At 42.1% G+C, this 26,604-nt stretch overlaps 2 protein-coding genes across 4 annotated transcripts; one reads left to right on the forward strand and one right to left on the reverse strand.

Moving 5' to 3' along the window:
- Nucleotides 1-3,142: 3,142 nt before the first annotated feature.
- mcrip2 (MAPK regulated corepressor interacting protein 2) lies at nucleotides 3,143-9,345 on the forward strand. Its single transcript, XM_037764866.1, has 5 exons — nucleotides 3,143-3,742; nucleotides 3,929-3,998; nucleotides 5,852-5,985; nucleotides 7,591-7,698; nucleotides 8,862-9,345. Exons 1-5 carry the CDS (start codon nucleotides 3,688-3,690, stop codon nucleotides 8,930-8,932), a joined length of 438 nt encoding a protein of 145 aa, XP_037620794.1. The 5' UTR covers nucleotides 3,143-3,687; the 3' UTR covers nucleotides 8,933-9,345.
- Nucleotides 9,346-10,128: 783 nt separating this feature from the next.
- On the reverse strand, nucleotides 10,129-26,208 carry slx4 (SLX4 structure-specific endonuclease subunit homolog (S. cerevisiae)). 3 transcript variants are annotated; one of them, XM_037765132.1, is made up of 14 exons: nucleotides 26,089-26,208; nucleotides 23,783-24,289; nucleotides 23,334-23,541; nucleotides 22,970-23,191; nucleotides 22,401-22,615; nucleotides 20,873-21,168; nucleotides 20,403-20,643; nucleotides 18,529-18,722; nucleotides 18,101-18,247; nucleotides 16,715-16,884; nucleotides 14,051-16,338; nucleotides 11,507-11,606; nucleotides 10,996-11,319; nucleotides 10,129-10,769 (listed from the first exon to the last, which is right to left on the reverse strand). In XM_037765132.1, exons 2-14 carry the CDS (start codon nucleotides 24,228-24,230, stop codon nucleotides 10,388-10,390), a joined length of 5,235 nt encoding a protein of 1,744 aa, XP_037621060.1. In that variant the 5' UTR covers nucleotides 24,231-24,289; nucleotides 26,089-26,208; the 3' UTR covers nucleotides 10,129-10,387. The 3 variants fall into 3 exon arrangements, with proteins under 3 accessions (XP_037621060.1, XP_037621061.1, XP_037621059.1); XM_037765133.1 differs by lacking the exon at nucleotides 26,089-26,208 and adding an exon at nucleotides 25,897-26,082 and having other exon boundaries at nucleotides 10,129-10,766; XM_037765131.1 differs by lacking the exon at nucleotides 26,089-26,208 and adding an exon at nucleotides 25,897-26,082.
- Between the last annotated feature and the right edge of the window lie 396 nt (nucleotides 26,209-26,604).

Genomic DNA, 26,604 nt, shown 5'->3' on the forward strand with positions numbered 1-26,604 from the left:
CAGTCCTGGAATAGAATAAGATTGGAATAGTGAGTTTGTTGTGATCAACACTAAGGGTGTTTTCACACTCGGTCCCTTTCAGCCCTCCAAAAAAACTCAGCGCGATTAGTCAGCATTTTTTGCGTATATGTAAACACCCCAAAAGAACCTAGACCCCTCTGAACTCAGACCCCTTCTGGATTCAAGTTTGTGTTGCAGTTTGCTTAACCTGTACATTATGAACACAAAGCACTCCAGGTTCTCTTTAGAGATGTCACAAGAACCAATACTTAGGTACAAAGTTAATGCAAAAATTCTGAAGACGTGACAATACTTGTTTTTCTACAGTACCGTATGTACCGTCGAGGCTCGGGACTAAAGACGTCCCGTCGTCCCGGGGACAAAAGAAAATGTGTTTTGATTTTGGCGAGAAACTTGAATGAATACAGGTGTTTGAAGGAGATATTTTTACAGTTGTTACAATATAAAATAGAGACACTATGCATGTATATTTTACGAACACCGCTTGAGGATAGAGAAACGTGCCTTTCTGTCTGTATCAGTCCTGCTCCCAAATGCTCGTTATGATTGTAATAATTGATGACAAAACACATAAGTAATTGCATTGATTGCGCAGGCAGGACATCCTAAAACACCAGTGGCAGCAACTTGACGAAAGCGCTGCATTTTCCATATACACCACTCAGATGTTTATGGGCTTAATGAATTTATTTCATTTGGACTGCACGGCAAGTGTCACGTCCAAGAAAAAAAGACTATGTCAAAAGTAAGGTCCGAGCTCCAGAGAAACTATAGTATGAACAGAACGACGACTGAGGCCCCATTAGAGCTGAAGTGCACCAGAAACTGAACTGAGTCCACTTTCAATTTAACTGACAATGTGAACGCAAAAAGAACTGAGTCCCTTTTCTGTTGGTCCCCTTTAAGAGGACTGAGTTTGGTTTGTTTAAAAAGGACTACAGTATATGTGAAAACACCCTAAAATTAATGGTGGTTAGGGGTACTCATATTGTCTCAGAAGTCCAGAAAAATACATGTGACGCCAGTTTCCATCCATAAATGCTCTAGAAAAGTACAGGAGCAGTGTGACAGCTGATGAATACAGCATCTTCTACTATACAAAGTGACCATAGTTTGGCCTCTGCTGTTAGTGCTAAGCCTGTGTAGTGAGGAGTGTTGATGATTAGCTCTTGGTGATTGACCCAGATAGTAGAGATGAATAGGGGGGTGAGTGGGAGGTGTAGTGTTGGATATCACCCTGGATAAGTCTGTCTGAGCCGCTTCTTGCCCTGCTGCTGATCTTCAGATACTAAACGCAGACTGTCAGCTCACACTGTGTAGAGTCTCTCAGGTGATTTTCACCTGAACGACCTGATTTCATCTGCGATAACTCTTAGGTATGGGGCAATATATGCCCTTATAAGAATGATATAGTAGATGGCCTAAATCTGGAGATAAAAGAGAAGAAAAAGAGTTTATTATAAGCTCTTATGCAGCATGCGGTGTCCTCAGACATATTAGTTAAACGGTACATTTCTGTCAGACTCTCTTAGTTATTATTAACTAACTCTAATATCTATTCATTACTGTCAGTCAACACGTGTATTTACCTGTGCGTTTGGGTTAATAGGTGAAAGGTGATGCACCCGCACAGGGGGGCGTGCTGTGCAGTGCAGTGACGTCACAGAGGGGGTGTCCCCGCTCCGTAAAGCAGACTGGACCTGATCAGACACTAGACAGAGACAACTAGAGCGGAAATCAAGACTCTGACTTCAAAGTAAAAGCCACAGAAATAGGAAATTGTAGAGTTTTAAAATGCTATTGAGGTGCTGTCATTTTGCATGGCTGAATAATAACTGCATCTTATAAATGAGTACATTTGATTCAGTTCAACACTTCATTTTACAGGTCCACAAATTTCATGGTAATTAGGTGATAATTAGCAAATGACCTATTTGAAATTTCTTTGGAATTACTGCCAAATTACCCCCCAATATTTACCTCAAAATATATCGAAAATTACTTTATGATAAACGTTTATTTAATGATTATATTCTAAAATAGTATATAATCGTTAAAATAGGTGCTGCTTTTCATCGGAGGTGGAAAACCAAAACTAATAAAAGACATTTCTTATCAGCACAAATCATATCTATTGTCTACACAAATGTAACCTGGTAGCTAATGTTATGATTCAGGGAGTTTTTAAAGAAATTTCAAAGAAGTTATTTGCTAATTATTATCTATTTACCAGCAGACATGGAAATAAAGCATATCAATTCACTTTGTATTCTTTTCCTGGAAATGTATTAAATAAATTACCAGCTATTGAGAAATAGCGGGAGAATTGAGAATGTGGGGCACTAGATGCCAACATATCAACAACATATGTATAACTTTGAGAAACATCAATAAAAACTTAAAGGGACTATTTGTAACTTTCAGAAATGCTTGTTAACAGCGACACCTGTGGCCGTTAAGTCAATGAAAGTCAGCGTCGGGCTCGCGCTTGCTCGCTCTAAATAGACATGAACGAGCATCGCTCAAAACAGTGAGGCGACACACGTCAGCTAAAACCACAATATCACTCTATATTTCAGCTGCTTGGCAGTAATGTTAGCTGACCAGACGAAGGTCTCTCTATGAATCACTGCTGATCCTAGCGTTGGCTTTTCCTGCCTCAGCCCCGCTGCTTCAGCCTCTGGGGCTGAAGCAGGAAGAGAAACGTTATCGTCTCCCGACCGCAGCCAGAGGAAACAGGGAAAACACCGGCACCCGGTCGGAGACGACAAGACACAGGAAACCTCTGTTGGTCTGGAGGAGCTGCAGCAGTTATTTCTGCACAAACGTCCACCGTACATTCACTAGATATTCTCAGAGCTACTAACTCTCCTGCAGTGTGGAGTGTGCGCGCATGCACGTGAGGTGGAGCGAGAATGCGCGCGCTGTGTGAGTGAAGACGAGCAGAGGAGCAGTCTGAACAGCGTAGCCAAACACAAGCGCGCATGGGATCCCGACCCGGTAGATTTACACGTATAAAAAGTTACAAACAGTCCCTTTAAGTAAAAAAAAAATAGAAGTTATGTCAGATTTTATTGTGAAACTCCCAACCGGAAGTCCTGCTCTTCACTCTGGCTATCTTGACTCTGGCCATAGACACATTGTAGCTTTGCGTCCTGATGAAAATATCAAAGTGTGCAGTGTCCTTGTGTTGTGTCAGAGAGTGGAGGTGTCGCAGTGACAGGCCCGGAGCACCAGAGAGGAGCACCAGAGAGCACAGAGTATCCGACCTACTGTCACTGTCCTCGGCCGTGAGGGGAACCACAAAGTCCCTCCTCTTGACAGACTGATCCCCGGCGCTGTGGAGCCGCTTTCTCCTTGGATGACCTACACGCAACCTCTCTCAGGAGCAGCGGACGTCGCTTCATTACTACAGACCTAACAACACACCTGCAGCAGACAGACGGTATATCAACAGAGAGACTCCTGCAGGCTTTCAGGCCGAGTCTGGAGCAACAAAACAAGACACGCTGCTCTTCGTTTCTCCTCCAGCACCAGCACCGCGGCTGCAGCGTCAGGAGCAGCTGACTGGAAGTTCACTACAGTCAATGTGCGCACCTGATCATTAAGAAGACAGACAGCTCGTTATAAACACACAGAGACACCACAGAAGATCTGGGCGTTCACATGATGTACACAATCACCCGAGGTCCCAGCAAACTTGTTACACAACGGAGGACAGGTTGGTGAATCTGCTGTTACCTAAAAAAGCATGATGCAATGTAACATCATTGGTTTTTGTTCTCCATGAAAAGGGGGAAAGTTGTTTTAAGGGCATTGCAGATTTGTTGTCCAGAGTGTGTTTAAAGGTAAATAACCTGCAGAGCATGAAAACTATTTAACTCTGATGTTTTATTCTCTCATAAAGGTCCCACACAGCAAGTCGAGAGCAAATTCAGCGACTTGAAGCTCAAGCCGACGTCTTGGCTCTCATCAGAGTAAGTAGCTGCTCTCTCTGAAGGGTTGTGTGTTTTTTGTGTTATGCAGCACGTGTGCGCCTCCAGTGCGATCATGTAACACACTCCGGTCACTTTGGTAATGTCTCTGCTCTGCACCCATTATCGGACATGATGTAACTTTCTCGGCCACTTCTCTACCTGTGATCTCCTGTAGCTTTATAATAAACAAGACTCTTGTGCTTCCTTCATGTGCTGCTCGGGAAATACCAACTTCACTTTAAAGCAGCAGTGGGTAGAATTGAAGCAAATATGATTTTTTTTCCTTTTTTTAAAAAAAGGTTATTTTTTATTAAATGGTCACTATATCCTGAAAGTAGTGCATGAGAGAGGTAATCTGAAAAAAATAAATAATAATGTGCCTTTGTGTCCTCTGGTGCTCCTAACGGCATCTGCAAGATTTCACAGACCGAAGGAAAACAAGCAGTAAGAGCTGATCTGGTCTCCGTCTCTGAGCAGCTGTCAATCACTCGCGAACTCCGATCAAACGGTTAAACTAGGCAGCGCTGATCAAATATGAATCAATACTCTGTTACTGTAATGCCTATTTCTCTCCTCAAATGTTTTCAGAAGCATCTTGTAGTGTACTGTTTAGCTGTAAAATGAGAAAGTTTGTGACCCGGCAGCCATGTTGAGATCAGTTGAGGAAATAGCAAGCATTTGAGGAGAGAAATAGGCATTACAGTTTGATCAGCGCTGCCTAGTTTGACCGTTTGATCGGCGTTTGCGAATGATTGACAGCTGCCTCCGTTGAATGAACAGCCAATAGGAACGCTCTGTCTCTGAAATGACCTGTGATTGGCCAAAGTCTCCCGTCATGGGCTAGATTTTTTTGAAGCCTGAAAACAGAGCCATGAGGAGGTGCAGAAGTCTAGTTTTCTCTCAGAAGCCTTCAATTACAATACGCTGAAAGGTTATTATGTTTTTTTTGCCCAATGATGTCAAACTACACACATCTACTGCAGGTTTAAGATACGCTCACTTGCCAGTTAATAGGTGCACCTATCTAAAACCAATGTAATCTGTTACAGCAGCTCTATGTCACTCATACAAATGGGCGGAACAAAGTATTAGAAACTCTACCCTAATAACCCTCTCAGTGTACTGAATGCAATTCATCAGCACCACAAACTACATCCTCCAAAATGAATATAAAGTTGATTCAATGCCTCTCTTAAACAGTTTCAATAGGAACATGATAACTCTCATGAAAGTAGGATGTTTTGCAGGACTGTATCAGAATGCCTTTGTTTTTGCTAGGTGTACCTAATAAACTGGCAACTGAGTGTACTCTAGTACAGTACTTCAGGTGAATTTGACAGCAGAAAATAAGTTATTATAAGTTACCGGTAGTAAAATTAGATATCTGGTTTTAGTGTCAGTGGGTCAATAGGAGTAAGGGCTTCTTTTAAGACGTTATATCAGCATCAATATGTAATATGTAGCTTTACAGGGTGAAATCCTTTCTAGAAGAAGCAAAGGCAACTGGTATTTCATGTTCCAACAGCAATGCTTTGGGCATAATAATTTATTGTTTGCTACTGTGGCAAAACCAATTGCCCCTCGGGGACAAATGAAAGTCTTAAGCTTGAACTCAAACTTGAACTAATTTCCTCGAAAAGCTAAATACATAACCGGAGGCTACAAACATCACTACATGGTGGCAACATAAAGCACATTTTTACGGTCAGTCAACCACAAAGTTTTAAATGAACTGGCAACCAGCATCATTTTTTTTTCCATCACTGAGATTGAAGTCTTGTGTTTTGTTGTGATGCAGGCTCTCCCAATGCCCAAACTGACATTCTTTAATTATCTCCGTCTGATCTCTGCAGCTCTCCGCCCCCAAAGATTGTGTTCAATCGTCTGAACGGGAAGCGCTACCACGGTGGAGCCACACAGAAGACCGCCAGCCCACCAGAGGGATTCACTCCTGCACATGAAGAGAACGTCAGATTTGTGTATGAAGGTGAGGGTCGCAGGATCGTTAGATGAGTGGATGTGTGGGTCACAGTGCAAGGTCAGACCTCCTGGGCTAAATCCTGAAGCCGGTAGAGATCAGAGATCTTTCTCTCAAGTTCACAAGGTCGGATGTTGTGAGGAACGAAACTGAGACATTGTGATGAGCAGATAATGTCTTGCTTTCTCTCTTATCTCATTTTAAAAATGTCAAAAAATGAGGGTGCCTGAGGGGTGAATATTTTTGAGTTTTTGACTGTTGGTCGGACAAAATAAAGCAATTTAAAGACGTCACCTTGAGCTCTAGCAAATTGGCCGTTTTCACTATCTTCTAATGTTTTATAGACAAAATATTAATCAATTAACAAGAAAATAATCAGCAGGTTAATTAATAATGAAAATAATCGTTATTTCAGTTTATGGAAATGTTATGTTAATGTATATAACATAAAACAGAAGCAGTGCTTTATGATACAACCTACCAGAAACAATCCAGAGGTGGTGTGAAAAATAGGTGATGGCTAGTAACACTTTACACTGAGGGACACAAAATCCTGAATAGTTACTGGTAGTTATTAGGATATTCTTAACTTCACATTATCTACTCTATTCGTTGATCGCTTTAAACCGCTTGTTAGATAATCATTAATTATCAGTTAGTCCATAATTACTTTATTACTAATTCCTTGGTAACTACTCGGAGGTCTGAAGTGTTGCAGTAACTCAAAACCACAGTTCTGTGCACATTTTGATACAGTGTAAACACGTTTTGTTTACAGCCACACATTAACTCAATGTTAACATGTTCACAGCTCGCCAGCAGATACGAATGAACCTGACTATACAGACACACCTTCAACAGCCTCGCAAAGGATGTAATGTGGCACGATTGCAAGAATTCAACAAACTGTCTGAGAACTTCAGAAGACTTATAGTCATTAAAACTCAACAATGATTAATAAAATACCAGCTGCGCCCCCACTCAACCCCGTCTTGAAGTTTACCCAGCATGCTTCACTGTTGGCCAATACTTCCTGCCCTGATGGAAATGAATGACTTGTAGAGCTGAATCGGCATGAATCAGTTATCTCTGTTACTCTTGGAGCGCTGCCAGTGCAGACTGCTCTGTGGCGTCCTTTTTTTTGACCTTTTTGTGAATTTTTTGTGACGCTCACACCTAAAGAAAAACCTCCGTCACAGTCTGTCGAGTTGTTTTGAGATAGAAAACCTGATGGGTGTCACTCCAGTGGAACGTGTTCACCTTGACTAAAATTGCAACAAATGTCACCTCCTAACATGTGTGCATAGGGGATAAACTGTTTTTTTTTTTATATTTGTTTTTTATATTTGACATCTAAACATTTGTCTAAGTTAATCAGGCTTTGCAAACTGTAAGTAAATAATGTGTTGCTGAAACCTTCTACAACTATTTACCTTATCTTAACAGTGGACAGCGCTGAACCTCAAAATCAGCTGCTGCTTTGATGTAGCCGAGGCCTTTTTTTTGTGATGTCAGAGCTAAGTTCAGAAATGTAGAAAGAAAGAAAAGTTAATTAGTTGTATTTTAAACCCCATTTAAAAAAAAAAAAAATTGTGTTTGTTTGTTTGTTTGCAGCATGGCAGGAGGTGGAGCAGAAGCTGGGAGATGGTGACGGTGGGGAGTCAACTGACAGCCAGGGGCCCATTCAGTACACTGAGAAGACTCCCAGTGCTGCGATGAAGAGTAAGTACCTGCATCTCCACTTTTACACAGGGATCATTTTGATTAGTCCACAATTCTACAAGTCTTCAAAGATTACGACAACAAAATAAATCCAATCTCACAACTTAGTTTTATGGCATCCGGACAGATAACCTTGTTTGTGCTTTGTAATCCCCTGAACTTTGAACCAGTAGTTCTGCCATGTTTTTATTATTCCTGGTTATTTAAACACCAGAAGAAACTTTTTAACTCCGCTTTGTCCTTAGCCAGAGGTTAACTGTTGTAATTGTCTGCTTTAATTTTTAACTATGCTTTGGTCCAGATAAACCAGCTTTGGCTGCTGATTGTAGCGTATCACGTCTTGCCTCACACACACCTCTCTGCTCCGGTTCCTTCTGTGGCTCACTGCCCTCAAAGGTTGTGACTGATTCACGTTGGAATAAAGGGGCACATTTTTTATTGTATTTTATTTGAGGATTTTAGCCACTTGATTCTGCAATATGATTAATGACATCTAAAATGTATGTGTCTGTGTAAGTGAGTCTTGATTTTTCACAAGATGTACCTTGGATCATCTTTTTTAGCCATGCTTTTTTTTTTTTTTTTTCTTTTCGACATACTATATGTCTTTTTAAAAAGATTTCGACATAGTATACTATGACTTTTCTTTTAATTTTTGCTACATACTATCCTATGACTTTTTTTTATTTTTTGACATACTACACTGTTTTATTCAACATACTATACTATGATTTAATAAAAAAAAAAAATAGACAAACTTAACTTTGACTTCTTTTCAACAACCTAAACTATGGCTTTTTTATTTTTTCGACACGCTATCATATGACCTTTTTTCAACATACTATACTTTGACTTTTCAAATTTTTTTGACGTATTATAATATGGCTTTTTAAAAAAATGTACATAATATACTGACTTTTTTTTCATTTTTTCGACATACTATACTGTTTTTTATTTTTTTTGACATACTATACTATGACTTTTTTATTTTTTCGACATAAAATACCATGACTTTCTTCGACATACTCTGACTTGTTCATACTAAAAATAATTTGACTTTGTTAAATATCTGACAAAATGAATAATGAATTAATCAGAGAACATGCTTCATGCTGATTATGCTTTAATTCATTGTCCCTTCTGTTGTCTTTGTTTCTGCCCAGACTTTGTGCCCATAGACCTGGAGGAGTGGTGGGCTCAGCGCTTCCTTGCCAACATTGCCAACCTGTCATGACTGGGTGAGGCTCTAAGGTGGGATAGGAAGCACCGCGTTGATGCTCCATCGTGAGGGCATCACGAACCTAGATGGGAGGCGAGTGAGTCTCCACGATCTGCAGTGCGAAAGGGTCGTGCATAATTTGGAATCTGATTTGATGCCCTGTGCTTCAAGCTGCTGTAGAGGAAACTGGGTGCACTACACAAATTGTACCCCCTGATGCAACAACAGCGACCTGACTGTGAACTTTGACAGCGCTGACTTGAGGTTGTGCTGCTATGAAGGACCAGTCTCTTTCTACATGAATGACGTATTGGATAGAAGTTGTGAGAACCCTGCCTACTTTCTCAAGTGTTCTCAGCTGTATGTACGTCATGGCCAGATATAAATCTATTGAAGAGCAAAAAAAAGTAAAATGTTTTTCAAAAATGTCTTGTGTGATGGCATTTGTAATTAATAAGGCCATATTTTACTGAAAGTTTTTTCAATGAAACCTCACGTGATTGAAATACTTATTATTCTGATGCATGATAATGATGGTATCTAGCCTTTTTCTTCCGACATTTTTTTTTGACATCTTTCAGACTTTTCTATGGACAATTTTTTCTATGGACTACTTTTTTCAGACTTTACTTCTTCCGACATTTTTTTTTTTTACATTTTTCAGACTTTTTTTCTATGGACTTTTTTCCGACTTTATTTCTTCCGACATTTTTTTGACATTTTTCAGACTTTTTTTTCCAGACATTTTTCAGACTCTTTTTTCAGACATTTTTCAGACTCTTATATCAGACATTTATTTCTTCCGACATTTTTTTTGACATTTTTCAGACTTTTTATTCCAGACATTTTTCAGACTCTTTTTTCAGACATTTTTTTCTTCAGACGTGTGAAAAAAAAGTCTGAAAAATGTGTGAAAAAAAGAGTTTGAAAGATATCCGAAACAAAAAGTCAGAAAAATGTTTGAAAAATGTTTTTAAAAAAAGTCTGAAAAAAGTCAAAAAAAAAATAAATCTGAAAAATATGTCAAAAACTAAAGTCTGATGAATATCCCCAAAAAAAGTCAGAAAAAGATTTGAAAAATTTTCTGAAAAATTGTAGGATTATTTTTTTGTACCATCACATACATAAAACGACAGCTGGTGTGTAAAACCTTTTTTATACATCGATAAGAGAGTGACATCACTAAAATTATTTTTGAAAGTGGACCACAACAACATTAACCATTTTTTAATTTAACATTTGAAACAGAATACTTAAATGACACAAACTGTCCTGAAGAAACATTTGTATTTTCACATAGTTTTAAAAACGCATGGTAAAACCTGTAGTCTACTCTGCTGCTAGTGGCAGCTGTCCAAGAACAACCACAAACGTTCTCATGGTCTGGTCAGCCTGAAGTTATTTCCAGACAAATGTTCAAACCTTCCACCTCTCACAGTTTCTACTTAAACCTTTCTTGCAGTCAAAGGTTTAAATCAAGGCTGTCACAGCTCTTTTCCTGCCCACTCCACTTTCACCTGCTGTCTTTGCCCCCTTTCCTGTCCGCTTGCCCCGCCTGCGGCTGGGTGCGGAGTGGCCCGGCTTGGCTGTGGTGAAGGTGATGCACTGGGAGTCCAGGTAATCCACCAACTTGGCAGCACCCAGGCGGATCCCTGCTGCTTTGAGTCGCTCCTGGAACTGGGACAAGACCAGAGGCTGGTACTGGAGGATTTGACTGTACAGTCCGGAGTCAGAGAGGATGAAGGAGCGCACCGCCCGGAGGCGATCCTGAAGGCGGTTCGCTGACTGGGAGGCAGAGATGCCGCCATCACTGTCTGAGTCGGAGGAGATGCACAGCTCTGGGTTAGACCTGCTGAGAGAGAGGGAAGTGGTTTAATGCCCATACTGTATTTATGGAAGTTTTTTCAAAGTACCATATTTTTTGTGACAATACACCATGTTATGACCCTAATTCAAAAAGAAGCTGGGAGGAGTGTTGCATTACTCTTATTAAATCTTATAAATAATAATATTATAATAATATTATAATAATATTATAATTTTGAGATGATCCATACACACTTGAATAGACATAGTACCTTTCAGATTCTTCACTGGCAGCAGTTGAAGAGGTGTTGGAGCCCTGTGAGGCAGACAGCAGCTCTGCCTCCTCCTCTCTGTTGGGTTTCAGAGGGGAGGCGCCAGCGGGTGCTCTGGGCTCTTTAAAGTTCACTCTCTGGGTGCAGGAGACTGGCCTGTTAACAGGAACCTCTGAACTGGTGGGTAGGTGCTTCGCCTGAGCTGTGCGGCCTGCCGAGGTTGCCTCTTCCTCTTCCTCAGAGCTGACAAGCTGGTGGGTGTACTGGTGGATCTGCTTCAGTTTGAGGATCATCTGGCGCTTCGGTAAAGGCCGAACACCAAACCTGCACAGAGGAGAAAGTAAGAAAAGGACAGACAAGCAAACAAATGGATGGCAGGGAAGAAGCCAGAGATAGAGAGCAGAGCCAGACAGACTAAGTTGACAGGGACACAGAGGGAGGTAATCGGATAGGCTCCTCAATTAACAGCCTTGATTAACGTCAAGGCTGGAACGAGAGTCAACCGACTAACCTGGTGAGTTTGTTCTTGAGCTCCGGTGTGTCCATGTCAGAGTAGTGGGGCAAGGGGGTGATGGGCACCAAGGTGCGACGCCTTTTATTGTGTGATGATGCTGATGAGACACAAACAGGAAGACATTGTTTAAGACTACAGTCCGATTTCTGCACCAGAACTTAATAAATCAAAGATAACTGGATGCAGCAAATTCGAATGTTCAAGGTTAGATACTTAAGGTTAAGATAAATCCTGACCACACATTCCTTAGAGAAACAGAAATTAACACATGAACTACATTACAAAAGGTGGGTGGAACTATTTAGCTAAATTGTGTGTGAACAAATGCATGGTTAATGCAGCAGCACTGTTTACTCAAAGAGCTCTTGGGTCTGCAATGTATTCTGAGACTGACACCAAAACCTAAAATCTGATGAGGATTTTGGACATCTGTTATCAAAAGCCATTATAATGACCAACAACTACTGAGATGTGCTAGCATGTTGTCTACGTACGTTTGGTCAGTCATTCATAGAAATAATATAAAACACATCACTAAACAACTAGAATTACCGCCTCGCAGTTGTATGCCTCCGCCAACCAGTCAAGCTGCAGTTTATGTCTGTCCAAACTGTCGTCACTTCATCATTTATCCTGTTAGACATTTCTGTAAAATTTGTCATAATTAGAAAATTCTTGAGTTATGTATATTATAATTAAATTTATATTAAGTCATAAAAATATTTTAAAAAGTTGTAGTACAGTATGTAAAAAAAGTCATATGTCATATTATAATATGTCATGAAAATGTCATAATATAGTGTGTAGTAAAAAAAATCAAAGTATAGTATGCCATAAAAATATCATTAAAAAAAGTTGTAGTATAGTATGTCATAAAATGTTATAGTACAGTATGTTGTAAAAGGGTAAAAAAAAAAAAAAAAAAAGCCAGACTATAGTATGTCATAAAAGGCCATGGTATAGTATACTGGTGGATTATTTCTCTATTGTTACAATGCTAATGGTCATTGTATTTTACATCGTTGGAAAGCCTGTTTATTTACCTTCACAATGATGTCCCACTTGTAAGGATCATGCATTTGTGGGATGAGCAGCACAGCTGATTATGTGGTTAGCGCCCAAGAAAAATTTGCCAAAATGCTCTGCCAATGGTAAACAGTGTATTCTCATAAGGCTACCAGGAAGCCTGCAATGACTGCCCTTCACCGTCAGGCCCGTTTGCGCTGGTGTCGACAACACAGACAATGGAACCTGAAACCTGAATACACTGTTTACCATTGACGGAGCATTTTGGCAAATTTTTCTTGGGCGCTATCCACATAATCAGCTGTGCTGCTCATCCCACAAATGCATGATCCTTACAAGTTGGGCATCATTGCGAAGGTAAATAAACAGGCTTTCCAACGATGTAAAATACAATGCCAATTAGCATTGTAACAACAGAGAAATAATCCACCAAACACAAGTTTCCGAACTTTTTTTCCCTAGTTTATACATAATATACTAGGTCATAAACAATCCTATTATAGTATGTCATAAAAAGGTCATAAAAAGTCACAGCATAGTGTGTCATAACATGTCATAGTATAGTAAGACATAAAAATGTCAAAAAGCCATAGCATAACATGTCATAAAAATATAAAATGTCATAGTATAGTATTTCGTAACATGTCATATTATAGTATGTCATAAAAAGTCAGTTTAGTATGTCATAAATGTCAGTATAATATGTCATAACATTTCATGGTATAGAATGTCATAAAAATGTAATAGTGTATCATGTCATTAAAAAGTCATAGTATAATACGTCATCACAAAATCATAAAAAAACATCATAGTATAGTATATTATAAAATGTCATTGTATAGTATGTTGTTGATATTGGATTGATAATTGGACAAAACATCTGACTGTCAACTTGGACTTTGGGAAGTTGTGATGAAATTGGGGCGCAGAAATGAACAATATGGGAAAAAACTATTTTTTAGCACTGCAAGAAATTTAGGGTAAATTTTCTTTTACATTTCCATTTGAAGTTGCAGTAGTTGTTGTGCAGGTTGGTTGAGGCCTTCTGGAGTTGTTGGACTAAGACTACTGATATCTTTATTAGGCTGTTTCGGATTTTGCTTATATTGCTTTGGATTGTTTTATTTTCTTCTGTCTTGATATACTGGTGCTTTGTTTTCAAGGCAAATGAACAGATTGTTCATTCAAGAAGTATAGAACCACAGATTGCCCTGCAGAGCGGATGATCTGATTAGATAAGAACACCTTTAAGCAGAAATGTCCATATCAATGGAGTAAAGATGACTCCATTAAAACAGCTACACTTTTACTCTTTAACGCTTAAAGATATGGAAATCATTACTAGTCTTTTGCGAAGGAACGTTGATATGAATTAGCGTATATATATCTGCATGTTTTGGGCTAAAACAAATAACATAACTCTTGGTAAGATGTAGTTTTAGATGTAGTTCAGATTTTGCATTGTAGTACATTACAGAAAGTCAAAAGTACTTCAGTGACAGACTTCTTGCTTACCTGGTGTTTTGAGCAGGGCGGAAGGGTTCACCTTCTGAGAGAGAGGAAGGGCCTCCTCCTCCTCATCTACCTCCTCCCAGCTGTCCCAAATTTTGGAGTCCAGGAGGGTGTTGACGATCTCTGTACTGGTCCTGGTGGTGGGTTCAGGTGGGGAAGGGGTGAAGGAAAGCCCTGTATGAGCCTGTGCACTGGTGGATGGTTGTGTACTGTGGGTTTTGGATGGAGAGGAGGAAGTCCCAACGCCGTGGCTGTTCAATAAATGACTGCTGTGACTGCATGGTGAAGGTTGGCGACCGGTAGAGTAGGATGACCTGGCTGAATCTCGTTGTCCCAGGCTGCGCTCGCCTCGCTGGCTGGATGCTCCGCTGTCCTCCAGCCTCAGACTGAAGCAGCCTGGGTTCGCCTCGGCGTCGAAACCCCACGAGTCGTTGAAAGCTATGGGGGGCTCGTCCATGAAGCTCTGCTGGAAACTGAATTCAGCAACGCCTGCCTCTCCGGTTTCTGCTTCTTCCTGCTCTCGTTCATCACCAGCGTCTTCATTTTCGCCCAGTCCCTCTGTGTTGTCATGACTGCTGGACTCAACAGAGCGTCGACTTTGACGAGAGGACTCGCTGTGCCTCTGTGGACTTTGAAGACTTCTGTGAGAGGACGAAGATGGTAGATCTGAAGGGTCAGACAGGGGGGAGAGATGAAAGCTCCCTAATTCGGTCTTCTCCGGGCTTTCAGATGGCGTCCTATCCCTTCCTCGACTCTTATCGAGGTTGCTGTGGAGCGGGGAGGTGGCGAGGAGGACGGGGGCCTTGTGGAGCTCTGTGTGCAGGGGAGTGCTGCTGTAAGGCTGGGGCTGGATGTGGAGGGGTGTATCCTGCTTTGAAGAGGTCGAGCATGAGGGCTTAGGTTGGCATTTATTGAGATCCAAGCTGGAGGTCTCGTCAAGTTCTAACTTGGGAACACTGCCCTCTGTTGGGCCGACGTGGGCAGAAGCTCTGGTTGAACTGTTGGAGGTCTGCGGCCTGTTGTTAAAAGGTAAAGCAGGAGAAGAGAAAACAGAGGATGAGGGTGAGGAAGCGTCACCTTTAGGGAACAGCTGCGTCCTGCACATGCTGCTTTTGGTCTGAGTGGAGGAGGTCGTGGTGCTTCTAACGGGCTGGACCGGCGTGGACGGGATCAGCCAGGAAACTTCTGGAGAACAGTCTAGTGGATCCTGCAGCGCTGCAGGTGGATCATCGGGACTTAACTCTAAACTTCTGAATTGTTTAGTCTCCAGGGCGGGTTCATTAGGTTTCAGGATTGGCTGAGGTTTGATCTGGGTGTAGCTCTGCAGGTTCTGGACGACACAAGGAGAATGTGGCGAAGGACTGAGGGAACTAAGTACTACCTCCATCTCCTCGCTTGAGTCGGATAAAACTATGAGCTCAGGTTCTTTCTTTTCGTGGGGCGAATCGGGAGAAAGAGGGACACAAATACTACGAGGACCTTGGCTTTCTCGCTTCGAAGCCAGACCATCTGTTCCCTCGTCTCCACCGCCACCCCAGTCACCCACTTGACCAGGAGACTGACCCGGGATAGGCAGGTTGGATGTGGGGGGTGGAGGGCTGAGGGAAAGTTCGTCAACTATGCTTGCTGAAGACTGAAGCAAAGTTCTGCCGGACAGTTCAGATGCAGGTTTATGAGGGGGCCGGTGTTGTTGGGATTGGGGGATGCGCGTCTTAGCCGGTCCGGAAGTGAAGTGTGAGGAGGAAGGAGCTTCTTCCTCGTAGACCCCCCAGGAGTCTGAGAAGAGGCGGTTGTAGCTGCGATCCAGGCTGGGGTCCGGCTCAAGTTGAGAGTTCAGCTGCAGTTTTTTTACACTGAAGCCTGTCGAGCTTCTTTTGGGTTCTGTCAGTTTTGCGAACACTTCTTCTCCCTCGTCTACCTTCTCCTCCTCCTCCTCCTCTTCCTCCAAGCTGTCTTTCTCCTCCTCCCTCTTTCTCTGCGTGGCGGCAAACTCATAGATCTCCTCCAGCTCTTCCTCGTTCACTTTCTCCTCCTCTCGGTCACCTGATGCGAGGTCGTCGGCTTGATGATCTTCTTCCAGTTCTCTCTCTTCGTCCCTTCCTCCGTCTGTATCTGTGCCCTCGTCGTCTGCGTCCTCTTCGTCCCACATGGAGCGGAGCAGCTCCGTGAGGGCCTGGTGCGTTTGGTTGTTGACATCCTCCTCCTGGTTCATGTAGTCTTCCTCGTCTCCCTGAGTCGCTGCATCCTCTCGACGGAGCTCGCAAAGCATTTGCAGCTCCTGCAAGTCAAACCTTAAAACAGAAAGAGAAGCAAGAGGAGTCGTCAAGACACTGCATTCAATCTGACTCACTGATGAACAATGTAGACTTTAAAGAATGTTTGAACCATTTTCACATATAGCTCTTGAACTTGAGCGATTATTAATTATTAAGTAATACCTGAGCAGACTTTCTTTACTGTGATTATGGGAAGTACACAGAATCACAGTAAAGCAGCTCTGGTTTCTTTACCGTTATCAATACATTACGCTGCTCAACATACAACAAGACATCAGAACAAAAACCTGAAGGTCACCAAATTAGCTTGACCAGAGGTGGACCGACATTTTTTAAATTGTAAGACAAGAATGTGTATTAAAATGTCGTGGCTCGTGTGCTGCATACGAACCTGGATGCGAGCTCCGCTACATGAGGCCGAACTGATGCTGGGAAGGAGCAGCGGGCTGTGTAGAGATACTGCAGCAGAGCAAACACCGCCTGTCCCGGGACGTCATTCATCAACACCCTCTGGGCTGCAGGCACGCCTTCCTCCTGCACCCCGAAACCACTTTCATGTACCTGTGAGAGGAGCAGAGGAAGAAGGAGAAAATTTTTTATTTAAACTGGTAGCTAGATAGATGTATTTGACAATCATAAAATACACATAACACTGCTTCACTTGAAGACAGTTATCACATACACTTACAAACTGTAGAGGATTAAATTACACAATAAAGCCACAGGCTTATGTCCGTTGATCACGTACATTACTTTTTTTAAAACTTTAAAAGATCGAGGCACCTGCAAATGTCAAGGTAGTACTAAATGTAAACCATACTTTAGTGTTTAATTTTTACCTCTTTACTTCAGAGTTCTAAATATATTTTTTCCTTTTACAAGATGAACCAAAACAACAAAGAAGATCTTGGTAAATAATAACGTGAATAAATATGAGCACTCAATTTAAACCCTACTCTCTAAACTAAAAAGAAATCAGGTTTGAATTGAAATCAAACTCTATTACTAAGCTTGTTTACAACACTGAGTTACTTTGTGCAGGGTCCCTATTCTGAGAGACTATTTGCTAGACATTTCTTCATAGCATGCTGAAAATGTATCTCTGCTTCAATGGATATAAGAGATATTGGAAGTTTATTTCTTTCAATTGCAGCCGTATAAAAAAATATATGTTTGCCCATTGAAGTCCTGAATCTAAAAAGGATAGCTGCCTCTTGTTGCATAGTTGTGATTGTCTCTACACCAATTAAAGTGATTAAAGTAGCTGGTAAGTGTCCAGTATTGTGACAGATGATGAAAATGAGTTCAATGGGTACCCACGAGTCTCCCCTTTACAGACATGCCCACTTTATGATAATCACATGTAGTTTTGGGCAAGTCATAGTCAAGTCAGCACACTGACACACTGACAGCTGTTGTTGCCTGTTGGGCTTGAGTTTGCAATGTTATGATTTGAGTATATATTTGATGCTAAATGCAGTACCTGTGAGGGTTTCTGGACAATATTTGTCATTGTTTTGTGTTGTTAATTGATTTCTAATAATAAATATATACATACATTTGCATAAAGCAGCATATTTGCCCACTCCCGTGTTGATAAGAGTATTAAATACTTGACAAATCTCCCTTTAAGGTACATTTTGAACAGATAAAATATGGGCGATTAATCGTGAAACTATGAACAATCATGCGATTAATCGCAATTAAATATTTTAACCCTAATATTTCTACATAATTATGCAGTCCTGGTTCTTGTATTATCAGGGCTGTGCTTTACCATTTCTGCCAGCAGGGGGCATCGAGCATACACCATGAAGGAATGAGCAAAGTAGACCTCTCCAGTGTCCACCTGGAGCTGCAGGTCACTGAGCTGAGGGTTGTTCACCATGCTGCTCAGGTCTGATGCCAGTCTGGATAGCGCCGCCTACAGAGGAAACACCAGCGGGAAACACTGGGGTCAGTGCACTGCAGAGTTAACACTTAAAGGCACAAAGTGGGCACACAAGACAGACATACTATAGTGCATCTCTTTGTCACACAAAACACAAAGGTCCTTCCAGCACTGTAATGCAGAGACATGCATCTAAAAAAGACAAGAGATACTCTACAGAAATGCAACCAAGTCAGATACAAATTATGAAAAAGATGAGGATTCAGGATCCAGGTTGACAAAGTCAGAATAAGTGTGATAACAAGTGGTCTTACTGATCGGTGGCTGCCTCGCTCTTCATCTGCCCCTCGCCGATCAATCGTCCTGCTCGCTCGGCGGCGGGCGTCCTCTGAATGTGTGTGTGCTGGTTCTGGTAGGAAGCCGCTCACACAGAGGTCAGCCTGCTCCTCCGACTCCTCCAGGACAAAGCCGCTCAGACGAAGGGTTGTGATCTGACTGACGCCCTTGTCTGTGGGAACAAAGACAATAAGGACCCCAACTGACCAATTAAGTCACTACTTAACAATTTGCTGAGTTTGCTCCCATGGGTTACGACCGTGTAGCGGTATCCTAGAATTCAAAAGTTGAGATTTAACAAATACATTATTTTAGAAGAGATTTGTTGTTGTGTTTGTTGTTTTGAGTTTTTACTAATTAACACAGATTTAGACTAAATAACACAGATGTCTTAACCAGAACAGTTAAATGTGATCTTCACCCAGATTTTATGTCTCCCACACTTAGTAGAAGACAAGTACAGCTCAGAAAATGCTTCTGGTAATAGAAAGTAAAGAGAAAAATAGGTTTTCAGATATTCACCCCCTTTTTAAATATTAAAAACAAACAGATAAATTCACTATTTTTCGAGGGTAAAAATATAAACAAACAGGAATGAACACTAGACTGTATACACAAAATAAATACATTGATTTTTCCGTGGACATTTGATTATTTGAAACCGACTGACTGTGTTTGTGGGAGGCTACGGTGTGATAACAAGGACAAAGCAAACATTTGGGGGCAAGCTACACATATTATTAAAGGGATAGTTCGGGTGTTTTGAAGTGGGGTTGTATGAGGTACTTATCCATAGTCAGTGTATTACCAACAGCAGATGACGGTCAGCGCGCCCCGAGTTTGGAGAAACAGACGGGAGTACCAACACAGGAGCAAAGCAATACAGTGCTGTGGACGGGGACGGCAGAAAAACTTAGTTTAGCCACCTAGAAAAAGGCTCACCAAAACAAATATCAGTATTTAAGTGTATGCTATATTTAGAATATTTTCGCCGGCTTACCTTGCTGTCAGACAGCCCTTTTCAACGGGGAACTGAAGCTGTTATATCCATCTATGCTCTTGCCAAAGTCACCAGACTCCATTGAAAAAAACTGCAATTTGACCTCGCAGAACACGAGAGTTACTGGTCTACCGCTGCCTCGACCAGTTAGTTTGTTTGTGCTATTGTGTGACTTTGATGAATCCAAACTAACCAAAGTCACACTATAACACAAACTAACTAACTAACTAACTAACCAATTGCGGCAGCCGTAGTCGACCAGCAACTCCGTATTCTGCGAGGTAAAATTACAGGTTTTCTCAATGGAGTCTGGTTGCTTTGATGAAAGCATAGATAACGTCTTAATTTCCGGGTTGGAAACATAGACTGTATAGCTGTCTCACGGCAACGTAAACCAGCAACATTTTTGTAAATACAGCATACACTTAAACCGATATTGATTTTTTTAGGTGAGCCTTTCTTTTAGGTGGCTAAAATACGTTTTGCTGCTGCCCCCGTCCACAGCAGTACATTGCTTTGCTTCTGTTTCTGTTTCTCCAAGCTCGGGGTGTGCTGACCGCCATCTACTGTAGGTAATACACTGACTATGGATAAGTACCTCATACGACCCCACTTCAAAACACCCAAACTATCCCTTTAATGCCTAGTCAAGGGTTTACAACAACAACAACAAAAGGACACATGTTTTATTATAAAATAAGACTAATTCTCTACATTTGCAGGTTAAACCAGTTAGCAAAAAATATCAGTTTTCTCTGCCTCTGCATTTAAATATGTACACAAAATTGATCTGTGTCTGTACAGATTTATTTTTCCACTTTGACGTTACAACAGTGTGTATGAGTGTGTTACCTTTGTCAGGCCCTGGAGCAGTGTGACCACACTGGGTGAGGGTCACGCCGTCTTCAGCCAGCTCCATCAGGTCCATCAGGAGCGCCCGGCTGGTGGAGGAAGCCGTCTGAGAGGAGGAGGAGGCTGTCTGGGAGGAGGATGGCAGGATGGAGGCCCTGGTCCCTGTGACAGGAGTTCCTTCACTCACAGGCTGGACAGAAGACTGAGGCTTGTTGACGGTGCTAGAGGTGGCTGCAGCAGTCTAGAAGTGGAGGAGAACAGCATCAATTTAACTCAGCTATGTGATTTGATCCACTGGCAGCTGTTATTAATAAATGACAATTGGCCCAATATTGTTTCTAGGATAGGACAGAACTACCAGACAGTGTGTGGTTCAAGCTCAACAGTCAGTCTGATTTATATTCCCCATTCAGTTCAAACAAAATAGAACAAACAACAAAGTGTGTAAAGATGTCTTTGGTCTCTCTCACCGTTGCTGGTTCCCAAGGCGTGATGAACTCTCTGAGCTCTGGAGTGTAGAAATCAGACAGACAGGTGGAGGCTCTGTCCAGTAGTGTGCTCTTCTGCCAGAGGGGGGCAGCCCCGCTCCAGCCAGGCAGACTGCTGGGGCAGCGGGTCGGGGTGGGGGGAGAGGGGGCCCGGCTGCGTAGGAGGAGAGCAGAAACGCGTTCCTGCAGCCTGGTCAGAGCCGCCTCGGCGTCCTGAACAAGGAGGAGCGGAGGAGGACGAGGGACGGCGCCCTTTTTCCTCTTTCCACGCCCCTTACCTGCACCAAGAGGAGCGGAGGAGAGAGAGGGGGGGTCAGATGATGCACAGTGCTCGAGTATTTAAAGCAAAATCTTTGTCTATTAAATATATTAATTTAGGGAATACTGAAAATAAAACCATTGTGATCCAAAACCAATTATTCAACAGTTTGTGCCTTTCATTTGTGTTGTGGTGGAAACACTGCTTCAGGCCTTGCCAAAGTTAACACACATGCAGACACACATGACACAGACTGTGTTCTAAAATATTTGTTCCAGGACGAAAAAGAAAACATGTAAACTGCCTCTGGAGATAACAGAGTTTCTCAAATTAAACACAACATACTTGTTACAGTTGAAGGTTGCTCAAGAGTTTTTGAGCACATTAGACTTTGGTTCCTTAAAGCAACAGTCGGCAAGATTGGAGCAAATATGATTAAAAAAAGTCATTTTTATTTAACGGTCACTATATCCTGACAGTAGTACATGAGACAGGTAATCTGAAAAAAATCATGTTCCTCTGTGTCCTCCGGTGCTTCTAACGGCATCTGCAAGATTTCACAGACCGGAGGAAAACAACCAATCAGAGCCGAGCTGGAGCCTGCCGTCTCTGAGCAGCTGTCAATCACTCGCTAACTCCGACCAAACGGTCAAACTAGGCAGCGCTGATCAAATATGAATCAATATTCTGTTACTGTAATGCCTATTTCTCTCCTCAAATGTTTTCAGAAACATCTTGTAGTGTACTGTTTAGCTGTAAAATGAGAAAGTTTGTGACCCATCAGCCACAATTGAGATCAGTTGAGGAAATACCAAGCACCGCCCACCAGCCTTTGCATAATTAAATTGATAATTAATTACATTTATAACTAGAAGGGCACTCGGAGAGCGCAGACCTCCGCCAAGGCCATGCCCTATCTCGCAATGTTAGCGAAAGTAAAAAATAATTTGGGTATCCACCCCGTGATTCGGATCTGCTCCATACTGGGGGTGCTACACCCTTCCACCAAGATTCATGAAAATCGGGACAGTAGTTTTTCCGTAATACTGCTGACAACAAACCAAAACCGAAAATATTACCTCATAGGCTGATGTAACAATTTCAAAATGTTGCATGAAAGCAGCAACAAACCTGAGTTTGTGCTACACTGTGAGATATAACATTCCCTGCTGTATGTTAATGCTTCATCAAAAAAAAATCCTCTTTTGTGTTGACAAACTGTCACTGCTGGCAGTGTTGATGTTACTGTACCTCTGTCTGGCCTCCACTTCAATGCTGAAGTCATGGAGATGTGAGAGGCTTGTAACTCCCTCTCGCTCTGCTGCTCCTGTACCAGCATGGAGGAGGACAGAGCCAGGGCCACCATAGTGTCTTCGTCCAGAGGTGCAGTCTTCTTCCTGGGCTTCTTCATCGCTGGGAGGCCCGGCTTCAATGGGCCTTTTCTTTTAGTGCCACCAGTTTGTGTGCTGCAGAGAAGAAAAAAAAATAGACAAAAGCTAGAAAAAGGTTTGATTAAGCTACGTAAGTACTCAGATACTGATGTTAGATGATAGGCAAGCTATTCATAGTATGGGAAAAGCTTGTCAAGCAATGAAACACGATCAGGTTAAGTCAGCTTCAGTCTGACTGAAATCATGCGACCTTTAGGTCCGGGCTATCAGAGAAACTCAGGCCATGTGTCGATCATCGTCTACAGACAAATTTTGAATATCTCAAAAGTGCTTGTAGAGCAGGGGCATCAATTGTTGCCACTGACAGTAAGCTGAGAGGTGCTTATGGTACTTTGTTGTGGCTGGACAGAAGAACGGAGGCTAACTCACAGTGTATTAGCAGTGGGGACATTCTGGGTCTCCTCAGTCTGTCTGTGCAGAGCCTGCAGCAGCACAGCCGGAGCAACGCCCATCTCTGAGGAGCAGCGCTTCAGGTGGGCCGAGCGACTCTTCTGGGACTTGAACTTCTTGCCACAGATGGGACAGTCGGGGACACCAGGAGGCGGCTGAGGGGGAGCTGGAGCAGAGCTCTCTTCACTCTCATCCAAACACCTGCAAAGAAGGATCATTCTCACTTTCAGTGCGTCCCCCACTCCGTCGCTTGTCTACGGCTTGCAGTCAACAAATATAAGTTCATTTTACTGTTGCAAATCAAAGAGCATCAGTCAAACGCCTTGAATGTAAATGTCCAAACCTGTTGAGATGCTGTGTTCGTCCCTCAGGTGTCATGTGAGACAGATCTCTGTGGCAGATCTGACAGAAGAAGAGGCCTCCGTCCTCCAGGTCCACCGTCTGGGCCTCTGCTGCCTCCCTGTCCAGCTCCTGCTGCAGCTGCAGGGCCAGAGCTTCGTCGCTGTCCTGGGGCTCCGGGTGGAGACCTGAGCTGGAAGACTCAGGAGTATCTGGAGGTGGCACATACAGATACAAGTAACGGGTGTGCTAAAGTTACATTGTACTGGTATTCGATCTAGATGATAAATTTATATAATATTGTGTGACAAAGCAGTTTGTCTTATCTCAATCGTGGATGATGATGTCATATTTTCAAAAGTCATGAAAAAGCAGGGAGAGAAAATCTCATCTCTATTCCTCTGTTCACTTAACATACTAACAATCTGTGCCGAGAGCATCGTGTCATCTCACCTTGTCTTTGTGTCAGAGGTGGAGGAGGAACACCGTCGTTCTCATGGTTTGTTGGCCGGCTCTGGTTCTTGTGCACCATCCTCTGCGGACTGACTCTCTTGAACTGTTGCATTCTGTGGAGTACTTTGTCTTTTGCTGCCAGACCTCTCTCAGCTCTCGGTACTGCTGCTGCTGCTGAAGGATCTCCTGAATTATGTCCAGTCCCCCCACAGACCACCACATGCTCTTCTGCTGCTACTGCACCAGTACAAACTGGCTGGGTCCCAGCACAAGTAGACCCAGGCTCACCATCTCTTTTGTTATTTCTCCTCCTCTTGTCTCCATTGCTTGCCTGACTGGAGGGCTGATGCTCTGCTCTCCTTGGCTGTCTGGACTCACCTGGTTTCTTGCGGACTCGTTTCAGCAGCTTTGAGCAGAGATCCACAAAATCCTGGTCCGAGTCATCCATGATGGAGTCTCACATTAAAAGGCCATGCCAGCATGTCCCCATCAGCTGCAACGACCAGCCTGCAAAAAAGAGAGCTGGTTTAAGTTGGAGCAACTGGTGAACCCAAAGTTGGGTTCAGGGACCAACAAGGGTCCAGCTGAGTCCAGAGGAACAAACACTAATGTTAGCATGTTAGCAAGATTTTACTTCACAATTCAAAGAAAATGGATGCAAATGTTCAATGCAAACTCAAACCTACAAAATGATGTTCTATTTGGGACAATTTCCTGACAAGTAAATGTTTGAAAGCGTGTGTTGTGTCGTGGAAATATCAGCTAGACGGAATACAATGATGAGCTAGATGATTGTATAAGAATGAGATGAGAATCCATGATGAGCTAGTCAAGATGAGGAGCACCTTCAGCCACAGACTCATCCCCCCTCGGTACAACACAAAGCGCCTGGGTCAGTCCTTCATGCTGGTAGCCATCAGGATCCACAACCAAGGCTGACCCCCATATGAGAACTAGGAGGACTAAGGCTGACCCCCATATGAGAACTAGGAGGACTAAGGCTGACCCCCATATGAGAACTAGGAGGACTTTAAGAACTTTAAACATGCACTATCTGCAACCATCTTGGACTCTAACCACTGGCACACTTTACTCTATACATCCTATATACCACTTACTTTACATTATACATCCTATATACACTTACTTTACTCTATACATCCTATATACACTTACTTTACACTATACATCCTATATACACTTACTTTACTCTATTGTTGGATTTATTATGTACAAAAGTGCTTACAATAACCTGACTGTTGGATTTGTTATGAATGGAGTGATTGCGAGGAAAGGGAGGCAGGTGTTGTTCTTCTTTTGCAAGGTCAAAGAGAGGAAGGAGCCAGAAGGAGATAACAAAGAAGGAGACATGCAGCAGAAACATCACGTGCCATAAGCTCATGAATATTAATATTGTGTAAACCATGAATAGGCTGGATCAGGGATAGCTCGGGGTTCAGACTTCGCGAACTGACCCATGCACTGTATGTTGTCAGGGACACGTAGGTTGGATCCAGATATCTGTAAACTCTTTTATTTTTACTTATGCAACATTGATTGTTCGGAATAAATTGAATCATTATGCTTTAACTCATCTGTTTGGAAATTCTCTTTGTCACACAAGATTAACCAACACGTAACTGGGCCTTGACCTCTTGGAGGTAGAAGGCCAGTTCCTTCACTATACATCCTTTATACCACTTACTTTACATTATACATCCTTTATACCACTTACTTTACACTATACATCCTATATACACTTACTTTACTCTATACATCCTTTATACCACTTACTTTACATTATACATCCTATATACACTTACTTTACACTATACATCCTATATACCACTTTATAGACTGCACATATGTACATACTACATGTATTTATTGACACACTATGTTCACCCATTCACTCTGTATCTTTTATATCTCTATTATTGTTTTTATGATCTTTATATACCTTTATACCTCTCCTGTGTTTCACTCTGTTTGCTGATGTTGCTGCTTTGACAGCTGACTTTCCCTCTGGGGATTAATAAAGGTTCATCTGATCTGATCTTATCTTATAACCTAGCTATCCACCGTTAGCTGTGATGCTAGCTCAGTATCCTCACCAGGTGTGTGATGAGTTTAATCCTCAGCTTTCAGCTCTCCTCCTCATCGCTGTTCATTCACGAGTCCGTCCCCATGGTTGTGTCTCATATATTATAACATATATGCAGCATTATGTATAGATTTATATTAAAATACTTAATAAAATAGACAACAAAGACAGCTGAGTTTGTTTACATTTCAAAAGCACTCACACTCCACCGCTTCACTTTCAGCTTCCGGTCATGTGACGGTGAACGAACCAATGGGTGGTGCCCTCCAGATCACGTGACCACCACGGCGCATTGATCCAATCAGGACCTGCGGACTCATTTACAGCCTCGATAGCTGCGCATAGACGCTCAGACTGTTACCTACACACACAGTCACATGATACTGATCTTACCCAGTTATGTTGGCTTTTTTTTAAGTTTTCTTTCTTTCTTTCTTTCTTTATTTGTTTATTTATTTGTTGTTGTTTTTTTTCTTTATTTTTTTTCTTTATTTATTTTTCTTTCCATTTTGTTTTATCCATATTTCATTTTATTTTATTTTGTTATGAGGAAAAGGAAGTAAATACAAAATGTATTAATTAATTAATTGAAAAAGAAACCTCCTCAACTGGCTGGGCATGGTCCATGCTGCCTCAACACCAACTGGGCTCCTCCTCCATCTCCTCTCTCCTCCCTCCAATGATTGCCTATGGATAGAAAAGGGCAAAAGCCCTGAGC

The sequence above is a fragment of the Sebastes umbrosus genome, chromosome 3 (assembly GCF_015220745.1).
Source record: "Sebastes umbrosus isolate fSebUmb1 chromosome 3, fSebUmb1.pri, whole genome shotgun sequence".
Classification (NCBI taxonomy): domain Eukaryota; kingdom Metazoa; phylum Chordata; class Actinopteri; order Perciformes; family Sebastidae; genus Sebastes; species Sebastes umbrosus.

What these genes read in the sequence shown, in the direction of transcription:
- mcrip2 (XM_037764866.1), top strand. Translation starts at nt 3,688, where the DNA reads ATGATGTACACAATCACCCGAGGTCCCAGCAAACTTGTTACACAACGG. An exon ending in ACGTCTTGGCTCTCATCAGA is followed by an intron (nt 3,999 to 5,851) that starts GTAAGTAGCTGC and finishes TGATCTCTGCAG; the next exon opens with CTCTCCGCCCCCAAAGATTG. An exon ending in CGTCAGATTTGTGTATGAAG is followed by an intron (nt 5,986 to 7,590) that starts GTGAGGGTCGCA and finishes GTTTGTTTGCAG; the next exon opens with CATGGCAGGAGGTGGAGCAG.
- slx4 (XM_037765132.1), bottom strand. Translation starts at nt 24,230, where the DNA reads ATGGATGACTCGGACCAGGATTTTGTGGATCTCTGCTCAAAGCTGCTG. An exon ending in GTCCCCACTGCTAATACACT is followed by an intron (nt 22,616 to 22,969) that starts GTGAGTTAGCCT and finishes TCTTCTCTGCAG; the next exon opens with CACACAAACTGGTGGCACTA. An exon ending in CGCCTTGGGAACCAGCAACG is followed by an intron (nt 20,644 to 20,872) that starts GTGAGAGAGACC and finishes CTCCACTTCTAG; the next exon opens with ACTGCTGCAGCCACCTCTAG.